This window comes from Homalodisca vitripennis, chromosome 6, assembly GCF_021130785.1.
Source record: "Homalodisca vitripennis isolate AUS2020 chromosome 6, UT_GWSS_2.1, whole genome shotgun sequence".
Classification (NCBI taxonomy): Eukaryota; Metazoa; Arthropoda; class Insecta; order Hemiptera; family Cicadellidae; genus Homalodisca; species Homalodisca vitripennis.
In genome coordinates, this window is record NC_060212.1 from 141688050 (window position 1) to 141705422 (window position 17373).

The following is a 17373-nucleotide window of genomic DNA, read 5'->3' on the forward strand; positions in this document are numbered from 1 at the left end:
TGTGGCGCTAAATATCGCAGTCAATTATAACCGATTTCGCTAAATTTTTTTTACCCACCCACGGTTTAACGTTGCTTTTTTCTGGTTGTTTTTTTCCTGCTAATACGTCGCCATCAACAATAAAATCAGTGGCAGCCAATTGCGCATTTCTAGGAAAAAAAACATTGTCCCGACTCCTCTTCACTACGAATGCGGGTGGTTCACGTGCTCGCAGTGAGCATTCGTTGTTACAAACTACTTGTCTAGCTTAAGATCTCACCCTGAGGCCAGATGGCACTAGGCATTCGCAGCTAGCAGCCACGCACTGTCGATACCAGGCCAATAAATATCGCATGTTTCTGCTCCTCCCATTTTCAAAGGTCTCCGATTTGCATTCTCAGGTCTTGGTGTGTATTACCAGCTCAGCTTCCTTTCCAAAGTGTGGTGGTCGATTGGATTGACCTCGTGCCACACACTTTCATACAACTTTCTTGAGTACTCGCACTCAACAGAAAATTCTAATTTAAGATTCAATATCTAACTAAAAAATTATAATGCCTCCACTCGTAGTAAACTTGTTAACAACATTTTTCAAATCGTCAACAAACAATATAAACAATATAAAACCAACCAACAATAAGTATTTTCCTATTTCCGCAAATTTAATTTGTCCAATATTAAATTGTACAAAAAATCTGTGTCCCTTCCATTTATTTACCAAAGGTGCTCTTTCTTTTTAAATAATTGTTATAATAGCAAATGTCAAACTATAGCAAAACTATGTTTCCCAGTGAGGAGAGATGGGGCAAGCCAGACAGTGATCTCGAAGAGCCATCGTGGTATCATGACCGTGAAGGGTCCAGCCATGGAGTCAAGCCCATTGTCCCCGGAGGAGAACCACGTCAAGAAGGTCCAGAAACGGCACGGGTCCACCCACCCAAGACCATTCAGGAATCCCCTCTAATCCTCAAACCACTACAAAGGAAGTGACAGGCGTCAGGAGCGACCCGATAATAACGCCTTTCGGTAACAGTCGCCACTATTGCTTATGGTGTAAATAGCTTCCTAAGTGAACCACAATTGTGAGGTTGAGAATAGTTTCCCCCTAATTGATACCCCCCACCCCCCCCCCCCCCCACCCCCCCCCCCCCCCACCCCCCCCCCCCCCCACCCCCCCCCCCCCCCACCCCCCCCCCCCCCCACCCCCCCCCCCCCAAATTCAAGACTATAATGTTTGTTATATTTTACTGTTATATGATTGTTTTTGAATTAGACTGTGCTTGAAAAACAATTGGATTAAAAAACTTAACCAGCAGAGAACTCAGATCTGAAATAACTTGGCACTCACTTAACCCTGCAACTGGCTTTTAAGCGATTATCGACGCATTAACTACAGTTTCAAAAATGGCACTAAGCTATTTTCGACGCATTAACTATGTCGTAATATGATCTCTCACAGCAAGCCTATTTTTACTTTGTTTGAAGTAAAACATACGTAAATCTAAAGATAAAGATCCAAGGTTTCATATTAAAAACATTCTAAAGTTACGTTAAATCTTTCATTAATAAAATTCTAAACTTGGATGTTCACATTTCCGATTGCCATTCGTTTGCGTAATTTCCGAACACGCTAAAATTACCGCATGTTTGTCAAAATTCCCTATCGTGAGTTTACGTTCTACACGATCGTACGTGTCGTCATTGAAAACAGTGTATTCTTGGCTTTCAGAAACATCTTTTCAATAGCCAGTAGGAAAATAAATGTTTATAAAATAAGCGTTTGAAAAGCTCGTGTTTTGTAAAATTCCAAAATGCCTAATGCGTCGAAAATAGCTTCATTACATTTTATTATTTTTTTTACGTTATCGTTGTCTGGAAATAGTGAAAATCATATCAAAACAAAGAAGACGAATTGCTCTAAGCAACAGTATCGTCAACGAAGACTATGAACTAGTATTATTATTTTTGTTCTGTTGCACAATCCACCGACTCAGCCAGTAGATAAGAACAACGCATCGCTTGGTTGCCATGTTGATTTCTCTGTTGTTATTACGCCATTTGCCGGTATTAGTGTATTGCTTGCTATTTATTTGGATATTTTAGACTTTTCGTTATTTAGTGTGTATAAATATTATTTTTATAAGTTTGTTTAGTGTTTTTTTTTAGTGAAGTGAAAAATGTAAAGGTTAGGTTAAGTTTTAGTTATACGCTTCAGGTTCAGTGTTTTATTATTTTGTAGACAATTTATAGTTATTTCATAATGAGTGTTAATTTAAACATAATGTATTTATTATAAAAGCATATTCATGTATTTTAGACAGTATTTTTATTACTTTTTCTGAAGGTATTAGCGTTTTATTTCTATGACCATCGCTTGTTTTATTTTTTTAACAAAAAATAATAGAGATAAAAATACATTGTTGTACATTTTTGTAAACTTCAATAAATTTACTATCTATATCAATATTTTTGGATGAAAAGAAAATTGTTAGCTAAAAATGTTAGGCATTTATTTCACAATTTTGACTTTTGTAAAAATAAAAAAGTTTGTTGCCATATAAAAATATCTTATACAATGTAAACTTCTATAAATATCATATTTTTTCTTCTACATATATTTATTTATAAAGCATATTCATGTATTTTAGACAGTATTTTTATTACTTTTTCTGAAGGTATTAGCGTTTTATTTCTATGACCATCGCTTGTTTTATTTTTTTTAACAAAAAATAATAGAGATAAAAATACATTGTTGTACAGTTTTGTAAACTTCAATAAATGTACTATCTATATAAATAATTTCTGGATGAAAAGAAAATTGGTTAGCTATATAATGTATGGCTTCTTATTTCTCAATTTTGTCTTTTGTAAAAATATAAAACAAAAAGGTAAGTTGCCATATAAAAAATTCTCTATACAATGTAAAACTCCTATAAATATCATATTTTTCTCTTCTATCATATATTTATCTCCCTTAGAAAAAAAATATTTGTTCATCCAATAGATTCCAAAATGACACATTGGTATTCATTAATAGTGCTATACCAATCTTTTTTTCAGATTTTGTAGTTTTTTTCTTCAATTGATATATTATTCGAAAGTACCAATAAACTTCTTGTACCTTAATATTTTTTTGTAATTTGTATTTCAGATATATTAAGCTAAACTTTTGTTTATTTTTGAATTATTCTAAACAAGTTTTCACATTACCTGAGAGGGTGCTATATCATTTGAGATAAACATTTTTTCTTTTCTATTTATTTTTATGTTTTTCAAGTATATTATATATATAATATACATTGAAATGATTTCCTGAAGTTTTATATATTGTTTTTTTTTGTATTTATTTGGTTGTTTTCTTTTCTCTCTTTTTCCTAAAGACATTGATTGCTTTTTAAAATGGTTGTTATCTTAAAAAAAAATAGACGAAGCAGTGATTTTAAAACACAAAAACCTTAAAAAATCACCAAAAAAGTTGCCTTGCACTTTTTGGGAAAAATGATGGCCAGTTCCTGGGTTTAAATGCTAATATTCCTGCCATCCATTTTTCAACCAAAAAATTACTAATTTTTAAAATAAAACACATCACAGTACTTGTTAAAAAAATAACTTTTTTATTAGAAACTTGATATATTGATGTTTTATGAAGACAATACAATACAAATTGAGAAGTTAAAGAACGTTGGAGTGTCGTTCGCTCGGCTCTCTCCAGCTTGGCACTTGAGCCCATAATACTGGCAACACAACATGTCCACCCTACAATGACCAAAACCAAAAATATATAGTACCATCTCATCTCTTACAGTATGTACACTTCTAAAAAAATACGCTTTTGTTTTCAGACCGAAACTTAGGGACACATAAGTCCTAACAATACATATAACATATATATACAAGCTTATAGGCCTGGTTTCTACAGTATGTATAAGTTACGGAGTCAGGTAAGTACATCTCGGGCCAAGACAAACATAACAACTAACCGACAAATAACAGTAATCAATAACAATGTCATAAACAGCGTTGGAGAACAGCGCAGATCAATTGTCCGAGGGACCAACAACCAACACTACAGTCTCACCTCACGTCATACAGGTTAGGGAGTACTGAATATAACTAAGTCGGAAACACAACGTTAAACTAAATTTTTAATAATAAATCACAACATTTACACCAGTAATTATGTTAAAAAAAAGTTAAGAAAATGCTTAAATTCCAATTATACACAAAACCCATGCATTTTTTAACAACAAAAACACCACCGAATAAATACAACCTACTTGAGAAATCACCAGGAGTTAAGAAATAAGAGGAAAACAATTGGAAATGCGCTGCCCTCTTGTATAACAGAGCTATAGCTAACTAATATCACCAGGTGGTTGGACCTAGAGCCGCAATAGCTTATCTTAGGAGTTACCATGACCATCGCTAGGCTACAACTATCAGGTATACTGTACCAAACACTTGACAGTCTGGTTATAGTCCTTTCAAAATTTTATCAACGTTTAATCGAGGTTCACTAAAGTCTCATTTATAGCTTAAACTTACAGATCAGTGCTGGATAAATACAATTAAATTCAATCAAACAATCATGAAAAAACAAGCATTTGAAATATAACAAAATCTTAGGATGCAATAGAGGCCTTATACAAACAAATTTCAAGAATTACTTATATCAGTTTTATGTGTGAATTTGTCTCACGTTAGACACTTTTATATTCTAGTTGAAATACAAACAATAATTTAAGCTCAAGAACATTTAACTGCATTATCAATTTGTGTTGCAAACTTATTTTTTGTAAACAACCAGCTACTTATTAATTTATACTTTTCTCACACATCTGTTAAAAATTAGAACTATAAATAAAAAAGCTAACAAACCAAATCAGAAAAAAAAATATGTAAAATAAAAATATAAATTGGTACAATAATAACAAAACATGCAATAACACAACAGTTTAGATTTAACATTTAAAATTCTTTGAACAATTTAAATATTGTTTATAAATTGTTTAATCAAATAAAATTTAACCAGTACATGAAAATATATTTTAGTATAACAAACAAAAACTGTTTATTTTTTATAGTTTGGAAAATCATACAAGATGACAAAGCTAAAAAATTAAACTTCTTGTTTCATTCCAATCAAAATATAAAATATTAATGGTACTATTATTTTAAATTAAAAAATCTTGAACATATTGTTATAACATAACCACTATGGTTTGCATTTATAAAATAACTGCTTATATTAAAATTATGTCTAAACTATAAAAATATAACTCGCCTTATACAATATTATATTTATTTCTATTGATACCAGTAACAAACAAAATTTCATTCAAAATACATTTATATAAATAGATTTTTATCTTTCCATTTAAACAATATTCGTCACTACTTTTTATATTCATTTAAAATATTCATGAATTTTATAACTTAAAACTAAATATTTAAATAAATAATAGAAATTTTCTTTGTTGTACACGCTAAAGTTTACGGAGTGCTTTACAGTTATCTGACCACAAAGTGAAGAATTCGGTCTTTATTTAAAATTTATTTTACTGCATATAATAACAACTATATAAATTCAATCCAAACCAGAAATAAACCTAACAACATGTAAAAATTAGGAGATGGCATAAATATACATGATTTATTGCAAAAAAAAATATAAAACTAGTCACAATATTGATCAATATAACAATAATAATCGATCCATAACGGTTTGTAAACAATGATCATTTGAAGAAATAAACCAGTACTGTAATGAACTGCCAACCAATTGTATACCCTGTAGAAGATCAAGTTTACAGGTGGCACACGTACTGTATACGACTTTACATGAAATATGTAACATAAATATAAAACAATAATGTTTAGAATGTTTATTATACTCTCATGGATTTGTTTACATTTGTACATCAACAAGAAACACTTAAGTGACGACGTTCGGATAAGTCGTGTCAAGGCTTGTTAGTCAGCAACCCAGGCCAACAATCAGGCGGACCGCGGCTACGGGCTGACCCACGACAGGCGGGGCAGTGGCGGGACAACCTACGATGGATCTCTGGAACAATTACTTCACAATAAGTGTATTTCCGACTGCAACATGAGAAACTCTATAAATATACAAATTATTCCAATAATCATATATGTCATGGTGACATTTCATTGCCCGCACCACAGCCTCATACATGCAGTTTCACGTTGTGATGGTGTTTTTTGTAGTATTTGTAAATGTGATATTTATTTATTTGGTTTGTTTCTGTGTCATGTTATTTTAACTTTATGACAAAGCTATCTACCACCACAAATACAAAATGTTGACGATTACGGAATAATAAACCTATTGAAATAGATCATCAAAATACAAGATCATTAGATACTTAGACGGTAGGGCCATAAACCCTGATTTTCTAGTCATTACAAACAAGTCCTAGACATATCCACAGTGAGTTCACAATAAAGAATACAGATTTATTTTTTGTGAATCTTTGATACGGGAACCACAACTGCATTGAAAACATGAATAAAATGGTTCTGCAATACTTTTCCATCCAACAGTTTCTTCCTTCACAATGCAACGATGAGCCAATGTTGGTACTCCAACAGTGGTTTCTAAGCCAGTTATTAGATCTAAGGTTCCATCATCTACTATTCATTATTATTGCATTACATGCTTAAACATCATAGAGAATTTGTGTCCTTAAAATAATGTAATAACTGTAACTCATGAAATAGTGTAATCTTGAGTGTTTGGATATGATTAATGGCATTTTTATGTACTATAATTAGAGTACCCAACAACCATGGATTAGTCCCGCCATAGATAAAATGGGAAAACAAAAAGGGAAAAAAAGGGAAAAACCCCAAAATAGGAGCCTTTGAATGCTTTTAGTATTTGAAATGCTTAAGTACAAAAAAGAGTGGCAAAATGTTGTGTCCTTTATATGGTCTTTGCTTTTAACAGTTTTCCAAGGCAGAGGTAAGCTGCTAATATGGGGGGGGTGCTTTGTGACAAATTGTTTTTGGTATTAGGGACAAAGAACCAATAAAAATTATTTTAAATTGATTGATAGTCTAGGTAGCTTTTGGAAGACATTGGCTGCTAAACTCCAAATTTATCTGGTCTACGTATAGGAATTGTAACATTTCTGTTATTGTGCAAATTTAGAATACAACCCAAAAAGGCAAAGTTAAGACCAAGCCCCATGACCCTATTTCTCACTCTTTATTACTATATTATAATTAAACAGAAACTATTTTTAATAATAAACCATTTAATCTCACAACAATTGTAACGCTTACTCACCAAAAACCCAGCCAAGCAAGGCCCGAGATCTAGGCGCACCAGCCGCGAGTCATTCGCTCCATGAAATACCGTTTTAATCACGCCACAAACCAGGGGTTGGCTGGATATTGAGGTTATTTGAAATACAGGCAGGCGAATTTTTAAGTCAGCAAGCAGGATAATGTAAATGTTTATTCTTACACAAAAGTTCTGATGGTAGTAGACATATGCAGGGAATGAGGACCACGATCTTCACCCGCTAGCACTTCTTTTTGAGCTAAAAAAACAAAATCGTCAGATAAATATTTTGGCGTTGTTGTGTTTGATAACAGGATGAGACAAAGAAAGAATTTTTATACATCTCTGATCAGCTAGCTGTTGATCGGATAAAGTATGGAGTTATTTACTTATCTCTTGGTTTGTCAACCGGTTAATTTTGAGTACTTTTGCAGTCTTTCAACAAGTAATACCAGTCCATTTCAATATGACAGATGTTGCTATTATAAGTAAAGAAGGGGAGTATTAGCAATTTCTCCAGAATTAGTTTGGTCCTAGGCTGGTAAAAAGTTTTGAAGTATTTTCAAGCTAGTGCTTTCCTGCAAACTTTCTTGTAGACGTCAAGACAGTAGTGTTCCATGTGAATGTTGTGTTGACTAGTTTACCCAAGACTCTTGTACTTTGGTTCAGCTGCAGCACAAATTATCAATTTACATTTTTATATTTTTAATGTTTTTCAACTATTTGTTGTATTTTGTAAGCCGTAAATTACTATTAATTTTTGGTTTGTGTCTTATTACTACTTAAATTTAACACCATTACTAAATTTTTACCATTTCCATTATATTTGAATTGTCTAAATTAATGATTTGATTGCATTGGTTTGTACTTGGACTTAAATTTGATGTATATTTTAAGATTGTCAGCATACATGTGATATTTACAGTGAACAATACTTGAAGTTATATCTTTCACATAAAGTTGTGAACAAAAGAGGTAGGAAATTCAATGGATTGTCGGCGAATCGGGAACTGGAAAAATTTGTCATGCTTGCACTCATAGTGGACTTCATGGACAGAGTTGTTGCATGCCAGCGCTGTAGAGGAGGCCTCATGCATGACAATTTTCATACATGACATCGTAACAATTTCTACAAATTGCTATTTTACATGAGAAAAAAGACATGAGGCGAATAATTTTCGAAATTAAGCAAGTTTTAATACAGAGACTTGAAATCAACCATACTATGATATAAATATGAGCAATAATGAATATGCATAATCAAAATTTTTACTCATCTTATTAGCCCTTACCACAGTTTACCATTGCCAACTAAGACCCTCAGTCCCATATACATCAGTTAACTTTCACAAAACATTTATTGAGATCAAATCTTTACAATGGTGTTACGACAAGGTATCATCTACTAACAATAAAATGCAGAAAAAAACATTTATAGATAATCTTTAAGCATGTATTGAATGTCAGCTGTTTACCTTGTGATCCTGTCCATAATGGTCTTGAGGCGTGGCTCGGATGTGGCCGGCAGTAGCTTCTGCACCATCTCTCGCACAAACTGGTCGCTGATGCCAGGACTTGCTCTCTCAGCGAGTTCAAACGCGTTCTTCAGCTCTTCGATCGGGTCTGACTTGTGACCACCTCAACACGCCCACTGTACTGATGCCTCCTCTGCAACTGTAAAACAGCGTATGATCTCAGAAAATAAAATCAATGATGAACATTGAGATACAAGATTTGTCCAAAAAGTAATAGGATTGATTTTCTTTTGCCGCGACTGTACTTCAGGACGCGTGCACGCACTGATTGGATTCGGTAGAGGGCGTTTCTAGCTAAGGAACAAGCGGATAGTCAGTTGTCTACGAGCACCTGTAGAGTCAGGACAGGGATTTTCGCGTGACGTGTTTCTGTGAGTGGTACAAGCCGAAAATGCAGCGTTCGTTAGAGCAGAGGTACGCAATTAAATTCAGTGTGAAACTCAGTAAATCTGCGACAGAGAAAACTTGATACGATCAAGCAGGCTTACCCAGATGTTGCTTTAGCAAGAAATGGTGTGTTTCGGTGGCACCAGGCCTTTTTGGAGGGCCGGGAAAGGTCGCTGATGAAGACCCCCCCCCCCCCACCCCCCCCCCCCCCCACCCCCCCCCCCCCCCACCCCCCCCCCCCCCCACCCCCCCCCCCCCCCACCCCCCCCCCCCCCCACCCCCCCCATATTAAAAAGGTCCTTTGGCAAGAAATAAAAATTTCAGTCAAATATATCAAACTAAAAAATCAGAGCTCTCTTCTGAAATAAAATAATAAAGTTTTCAAATAAAAATCAAATGCCACTTGGAAATAAACTAAAATAAAAATGTTCACTTCTAACTAAGTTCAATCAAAATTCAAAAATCAAACTTCTCTTTCCACTAGTTGTACCCTAACTTTCAAGTCTTTGCAATTCAGATACAACTCTCTCAAACAATTATTAAATTTCAATTAATTTCCAATAAAAAATTCACAATAAAACAGTTCAAATTAAATATTAATATAATTACTAAATTCCCAAAATTCTATCCAAAGTTTATTAACAAAGTTCAATTTTAATTCACTTTTCTTGCAAGTTTGAAACCAAATGTAACTTGTTTGATTTTAATTGTGCTTTTATCTGTTCATCAAGAAATCAGTTATGCAGCTTGCTCTGAAGTTTCTATAAATTTAATTTAAGTTTTTAATAAAAAAATCAACCAACGTAGCTTTAAAAACGCTACACTATTGAATTCGATTTATATTGTTAGTATAGTTCTCCAAGCTATATTGGAAAGATGGAACAGATAAATGCACCTTATGAATGTTAATTGTGCAATAAAGATGATTTATGACTAAAATTTATGTTCAGTTTCAGTTAATTGATACAAATGTGTGTTGATGATGATTTCTATGTGTAGGTTCCAATACGGAGAGTTCATTTGTTTCACGGATCATACAGTTTGCTTGTCTTGTCATGCTTTGGCTCATCAAGTCATTCAGCCAAACGTCAATACTCTTTCCTCTTATGGTAAGATTATTTGTATGATAACATGCAAAATATTATTTTGTTACACAATTTCATAATAATGAACACAATTGAGGTTAAGTAAACTTCCAAAATAATTGTGTTTATACATGTATTACTACAATAATAGATATTATATCTAAATAAAAAATATTACTTTTGTGATGAGTACATAAAGTTTGTTGTATTTTCAACTGTTTTTTTTTGTGCATTCATGTTATTTGTTGATATGTATTAGAATGAAAACAACATTTTGCATCAATAATTAACGCATGAGAAATTTGTATGTCTACAAAACTAAGTAACATGAAATATTATTGCTTTTATTTCTAAACAAGTAATAACAAGCTCTCAAAATTTATAAAAAAAACTAAATATGATTTCTTTTACACAAGAAAACATGTTCGACATAATTGGGTAAGAAATTTTGTAATTTTGTAATTCAATCCCTCAACCAAAGGGCTAATAGGTTAATTTACAAACTGATAATAGTATAATTACTAAGTTATCAATAAATTAAACAGGGTAGATCAGAATCCATACAATAACTTTTAAATATTTTTAAAATAGTTAAATAACTGTTTATTTTATATCTATTGGTTCAAACTACATATACAAAAAAACCTAAAATCGACCTAAGTTCATATAGAGTAAATATTTTCAAGTAGCCTCAAAGTCATCATCATCAGAACCAGGGTTCCTAATAAACTTTTGGAGTATAATTTACTTTCAGCTATATAACAAAAAATCTGAGGAACTTAATGAAAGGAGTTTTGAAAGAGAATTGGTGTCATTTTATGTTGCAAGATAATATATTTTGGAACTTTCTTTTATTTCACTATTGGTTAGATAAAATAAATGTGAAGAAATTTGACTATAATGTAGGCTATCAATATTATAAGAAAATTAAGTGAGGGAGGGAACTTCCTCTTAAAAACTTGGTCCTGCTACTGGCGCAAGCATGGTGGTCTCAAAAAGTTTCAAAAACAACATTGTGTTCTTGTTTTTGGTTTCTACATAAGACTTTTCTTCTAAACAGCTGGTGGTGATGATTGGTATCAGAAAGTCGTTGGACTTTTGTTATTCACTCAAAGAGAGCTAAAGATCCTGGATGATGTGATGCCAGAGACCATCAAGAGGACAGAGGAAGATGAGCAAGAGTTGGGTCCAGAGGTAAGAAATAAGTTTTCTCTAAATTTATGGATTTTAATATTATTCTTAAAAATCATCCATAGACAGCAAAGGCAAATGCAAGGACCTTGCTTGTGCAGAGAATACGTTTATTACTTCGTTGGTTTTTCTTGTCTCCATTACTCATATAATAATCATAGTAGAAACCTGGTTACAAGAATAACTGATATGTTACTTAAACCCCAATGGATATCCAGGAATCGGCACATCAGTAACCACAAATGTCGAGATATTAGGATAAAAGAGCTGATCAATTGTGTCTAGTTTACAGCAGAAGATGACTGTTATAATGGGTGGAGCTCCCTTGATGTTAAAGGCTTCCTTGAGGAAGTATTATCTCACCCTGTCTCCTCCGTCCACTTTGACTGGAAGAGCCTGGAACAGAGCTAGTCTCCACTTCTTCCAAGGTGTTATGACTAAGATATAGTGCCTGTTGTCTCTCCTCAACAGCAGGTGGTCTGTACCCACTACTTTACCCATCCTGAATATCTTGTGACTCCAGAAGTAGCACAGAGGTCCTTTCAAAACTAAGTGTAATGAGGGGTTTTTTCATATTCTTGTCATAAATGAACATACAAAAATAATTTCTCATAAAGGTGAGCTTCATGTCTAACATTGGAAATTTACAAATAGATATTGGAGAACATCCATTTGATGTATACCTGGTATTTAAATACATAAATCAACATACTTTAGAAGTTAATAACATACACTGTATATTGCATTCATTGTATTTTTTTACCAGTAAAATAAATTATACATAGGTAGAACTCTAAAAGAAAGCTATAACATCTTTTTTTCTTTTCTTTAGAGCTAACTTTGCTGGTAACCCTCTTGATTTTACTCCCATTAGAACAATTTTCACCTCTCAAACATTTTCACACTATTGTTTTTGGCCATTGTCTTTTACCTTCTTTTAAACTGTATTCTTGATAAAGAATACAGTTTAAAAGAAAGAATTTGAATATGTTTTACCCCCAGGCCTTTTTTAAAAACGAGACATTTTTTTAATTCTACAACCAAAGACAACGGCGAAACAGTATTTGGATGTTTTTTATTGTTCTACACATAATGACAAAACGCACACACATACACATCATTGTTCTACATTGTTCATTGTTGATGTTTCACTGTTGTTCTGTTTGTTTAACACCTTTACTACGACACGAGTTATGTATTGATTGGTTATAGAACATGCGGAATAGTAGTAATGTACTTCCACCACAGAATAGAAGAATAAAGAAAAGAATTCATAAGTAAAGAATTTCTGAATACTTTGTAAACTTACGTACAATTCAGTACAGCCAGTTCTTAACCCAATTTGTGGTATTCACCAGCTAAATGGCCAGTGATCATTGACATCTGTCTTATTAGTAAATACGTGCTCACTCTTGTGTTTAATGTAAAGCAAAATATAAACTTAAATGAAGAACAATTAGGAACCTTATACGGTTATGTTAGACATAATTCTTCTTTGTTGACAATGCAATGTCATCAACGTTTGAAATTCGACAAGACTTTTCACATTATTACATTTTTATCTATAGTACTTTTCTTTTTACATTTTTTCACTCAGGAATCAAGAATCAAGAAAGTTTATTGCAACATAACATCCACAGTTATACAACTATACATGTTGTGTGAACAGGTTGCTTGCCAATAATACATACATATAATGGTAAAAACAGTTTGTAACAACATTTCATACATTAACAATGTATTTGTCAAATTCACTAAAACTACACAAGCTGCAGATTGTCCTGCAAGAATTCAGAAATATTATAATAGGCCTTATTAATTAGTAAGCTTTTCACTGATTTTTTAAAACTGAACACTGTTAGCTGCTTTACATGTAGAGAGGTAATTTGTTGTAAAATTTAATTCCCATATAATTTGGAGAGCTTTCAAATAATGTTAATTTTGTGAAGAGGAAATTGCAGATTGTCCTTTAAAACGGGTGCCATACTGATGTTCATGATGAATTATATTTTCTGAATTTAGGCGATTATGAATTCAGGACGAGAAGCTGAGAAAACATCTTATTGCACTTAGCCTTAAAAGGACCTTTGCGGTTGCTTCCAGAGTGACAAGAGTTTTAGGGAGGGTAAGGTCGATGGTAGGGGCTGCTTCATGTCATGATATTAATCGCATAAGCCATTATGAGTGGGCTTTATCTCTCAGTCATGTAAGAAGTGGAGGCAAGCTCAGTTCCAGCATCTCCCAGTCAAAGCAGGTAGTGGAAGTAGCCTTGAACACTAAGGGAGCTCCACCCACTCCAACAGTTCTCCTTCACAGTAAACTGGATCTGATTTTACATAATGTAACTTAAGTAATGTTCTTCAGAAACTAGCTAACATTCACTAGCTAATATCTATCTCAGATTTAGTTTTTTCAAAACTAATAAATCTTAAAGCATATTTTTCTCCAGTTTTTTCATTATTTTCAGTTTATTTCAATATTTAATCATTTACTTTTTTTTTAAAACAAAAATTGTACATTTTTATACCAGTGATATACATATATGTTATGTGTTATTTTATATTTCTATGTTTCGTTATTTAAAAAAAGCATCTTTAGTACAATGCTCAAAAGTGATTCTGCTAATAAAATGGCTGTCAGAAAAGTTTAACCTCTCATGACAGACTTTTCATGCAATTGTCTATTGTATTTCTTACCCTTAACGTAGTTTCATTATTCATTCTATTTACACTAAATTAAGAAGTAATATTAAAGAACGTGGCTCAACTTTTCTTCAAAGCACTAAAGTTTATAAATAAATCAACTCATTTCATCTTTTAATATTTTTTAACTCTCAGAACTGTTCATTTTTATGAACTTCAATTGTTTTAGGAGGAAAAACAAGGGATGGAAGATAATCTACAGATTCCTCTAGCCAATGGAAATATAATGAAGATTCCCCCTCACTTCAATCAACATATCGGAGGAAGTTCCAAAGACTGGGATTTGGAAACAAGTAAACAGCAACAAGAATGAAAGGAAGAGAAGTTCGTAAGTATGAAAAACAATGTAACTTTCATGTAAATAAGTGTATTATGAAAAAAAGCATTAAATAAATTTCTTTTGTAAATTTTTATTAAAAGGCTTTGTTATCTGTCCACAGGTTATAACACTTTTTGAGGACTAGACAAAATTAGGATTTAGAGTATAGACTGTATACTGCAAAAGCATTTGTAGATGCCTTTATATTGGTATACAAATTAGACAAGAGTCACCACTGTGGAAAATTAAAATAATGCATTTTTCATGTAGTTACAGCTGACATAAAAATAGAAGCTATCTCCAATGTTAAAATAACGAAATATTTTGAAAACAACAACGTTTGCACTTAAACTGTTCAATCCAAAATAATTCTCCCAGAGACAATGTAAAGTTTTATAAAAACTTATGCCTGTAAAAGCATGTTAAAATTTAATTTAAAAGTAGGGTAAGCCAATCCTTAGGCAAAAGATCTAATGGTCAAGTATGTAGCCAGTGAGGAAATCCAAGGGATCTGGGCCCTCCAAATTTTCAATCTTTTAAATTACTTTTTTTAGTAAACGATTATTATTATTTAAATAATTCAGTTTTACTGACATGTACTGCTGAAAGATCGTTCTCAACAAAGAAACAGGTCAAGAACTTTTTAAGGAACAAAATAGGGCCTTACTCTCTGTCCACTACAGGAAAATATCAGTTGTCTGAACTCTCCCCAAATTTTTTCCTGGCTACTTTCTTGATAATGGTGTCCTACTATATCTGCTCCGAAGATTCAAAATAATACTTAATGTTTTAAAAATTAAAATAAAGACAAAATAATGTACAGGAAATGAGACACTCCTCTCTTATGTAAATAGGACATATTATTAACATATCACTGTCATTAACATAATTATTTGAATGAACCTTGTTTTCACACTGTGCTTGACATGTGCATTGTCACATATTCTTATGAAATGCCAAGTTCAACATGCACTAAGTCGACAAATATGAATTATAACATCAGACAAAAAGTGAGTCACTGCCTTGATCCAAAGATTGAAGAGTTATAGATTTTTATGTAGAATTCTAAAAATTTTTGCAGGATAAAACTGAAGAAGCGGATGTTGTCGAAGGAGTCATCTACGGACGAAGAGAGGACAAGACTGGCTCCTATGGCCGAGATGGAGGAAGATGATGGTCGAGTGACTATCAAGGTGGGGACTGACCCCTAGCAGACGGACTGTGAGTAGTGAAGTTTTCTTTCCCTAGAGCGCAGCAGCTTCTTGGGCTTGGGCGCCTCGCACTTCTCTCTTCTTGTCTTGTGTCTCTTCCTTCTTCTTTGGTTCAAGTATTCTCACTGGTGGCATTTTATTTTGCTCGTTTTAGTTGCTTTCAACATCAACTCGTGTGTCTCGTGTGGTACTGAAGCAGTAATTTTCTAGGATGTTACCTATATTTCTGCAATTGTTAACACACTGGTGAGCTTGATGTTACAATTTAAAAAATGTGGTGGATGGTAGATTTTTGAAGAGTGGTGAAATATTTCTTTAATTTTGATCTCGCACATTGAAGCTGCACTATCATGTAAAAGTTATAGAGATTGGAAAGTCATTTGCTCAATTTGACCCTGAACTTTTAATTAAGTGCTTCTAAAGGAGAGATTGAATAAATGTTCAAAAAAGGTTATCAAACCAGTAGTATTCTGTTGGACTCCAAAACATGCAAATTGGTTTATCAGCAGTTGATATTTTGTATGTTCAGTTTGATTTTCTCTGTATTTTGTGTAACTTCAACACATTTCTATATTTATCCAAATGTTGGTGTTGATGAAGAAAACAACAGTTCTAGAGTAGTGCAGTTATTCAATAAAATTACTTAAAATAATGCTTGTTTTATTACATGTAGATTTTTAACTATATATCCAGCCATCCTTCATTAACAGAAACATACTATTCTTTAGTGTCTACACTTAGATCTAGTTGATATTTTCTGTTGTTATTTTCTCTGTTCACGGCCACTTTGTATCATACACACTTAGTAGAAGAAAGATTTTATTGAGAAGGATAACATCCTTTCAAGAGACAGAGCAACCTTAAAACAACATGTTTTCAACACAACATATTGTGTTCATTTTTAGAAAAATAATAATAATTTGTATGTTTTAACAGATATTTATATAACGCTTTTATCATCTGAATGCAAATCAGAATTTTAATTTAGTTACATTGCAGTTAATACGGCAACTTTCCAGCTCCCTAATATCTAACATGAGTTGTGTTGGTTACAGGTGGACAAGGCGAAAAACCTGAAAACTCTGGAGCACAGAAGGGACTTCTACTCAGACAACGGAAATGGAAATGAGACCACAGTTTGAGAAGTGATGTGATTCTATGACACCAAACCTTACAAAGTTATATTGTTGTTATTGTAATATAAGATAGGCTGTAATTATTTTAAATGTTGAGTACTATTGATATGATGTTTTAATGTAATATAACTATGAAAACAAAAATCATGGTGTAATTTATTTATTGATGGATGAACATTTTACAAGTTGGTATGATATAGATGGCTGACAGAATAGGAATGAAATAACACTATCGAATCAAACAGCGGCCCTTCAATACTATTTTTATACAGACAAACTCATTCCTTTCTTACATATTGTATGATTACGAAATAAAGTATATAAACAGTTAATACCTACTAACAATTCAATAATAAATTTATCAAATACAAATACCTCTAAAAATTCACAAAATATACAAGCATCAAATGTATAAAATTATAAAATACGCTTCAATAATATTAAACAGATAACAAAGTAATAAATATTAATATACTGTATATTTGACTGATTATTTATATATTATTTTTATTATTTCCT

The 17373-nt window shown here is 32.6% G+C and overlaps 1 protein-coding gene and 1 long non-coding RNA gene across 4 annotated transcripts; one reads left to right on the forward strand and one right to left on the reverse strand.

Annotated features, from left to right (window-relative positions):
* Nucleotides 1–5264: 5264 nt before the first annotated feature.
* On the reverse strand, nt 5265–9359 carry LOC124364954. The gene is made up of 2 exons (XR_006922680.1): nt 8764–9359; nt 5265–6046 (listed from the first exon to the last, which is right to left on the reverse strand). It is a non-coding gene; the product is annotated as an uncharacterized LOC124364954 (long non-coding RNA).
* An 818-nt stretch (nt 9360–10177) lies between these two features.
* On the forward strand, nt 10178–16998 carry LOC124364955. Of its 3 annotated transcripts, none has more exons than XR_006922681.1 (5): nt 10178–10319; nt 11356–11489; nt 14358–14516; nt 15589–15728; nt 16774–16998. XR_006922681.1 is itself a non-coding variant. In XM_046820801.1 (5 exons), the coding sequence occupies exons 4-5, from the start codon at nt 15608–15610 to the stop codon at nt 16858–16860; spliced, it is 180 nt and encodes a 59-aa protein (XP_046676757.1). In that variant the 5' UTR covers nt 10179–10319; nt 11356–11489; nt 14358–14516; nt 15589–15607; the 3' UTR covers nt 16861–16998. The 3 variants fall into 3 exon arrangements, 1 of the variants encoding a protein (XP_046676757.1); XR_006922682.1 differs by having other exon boundaries at nt 15589–15700; XM_046820801.1 differs by having other exon boundaries at nt 10179–10319; nt 15589–15700.
* Nucleotides 16999–17373: the final 375 nt, after the last annotated feature.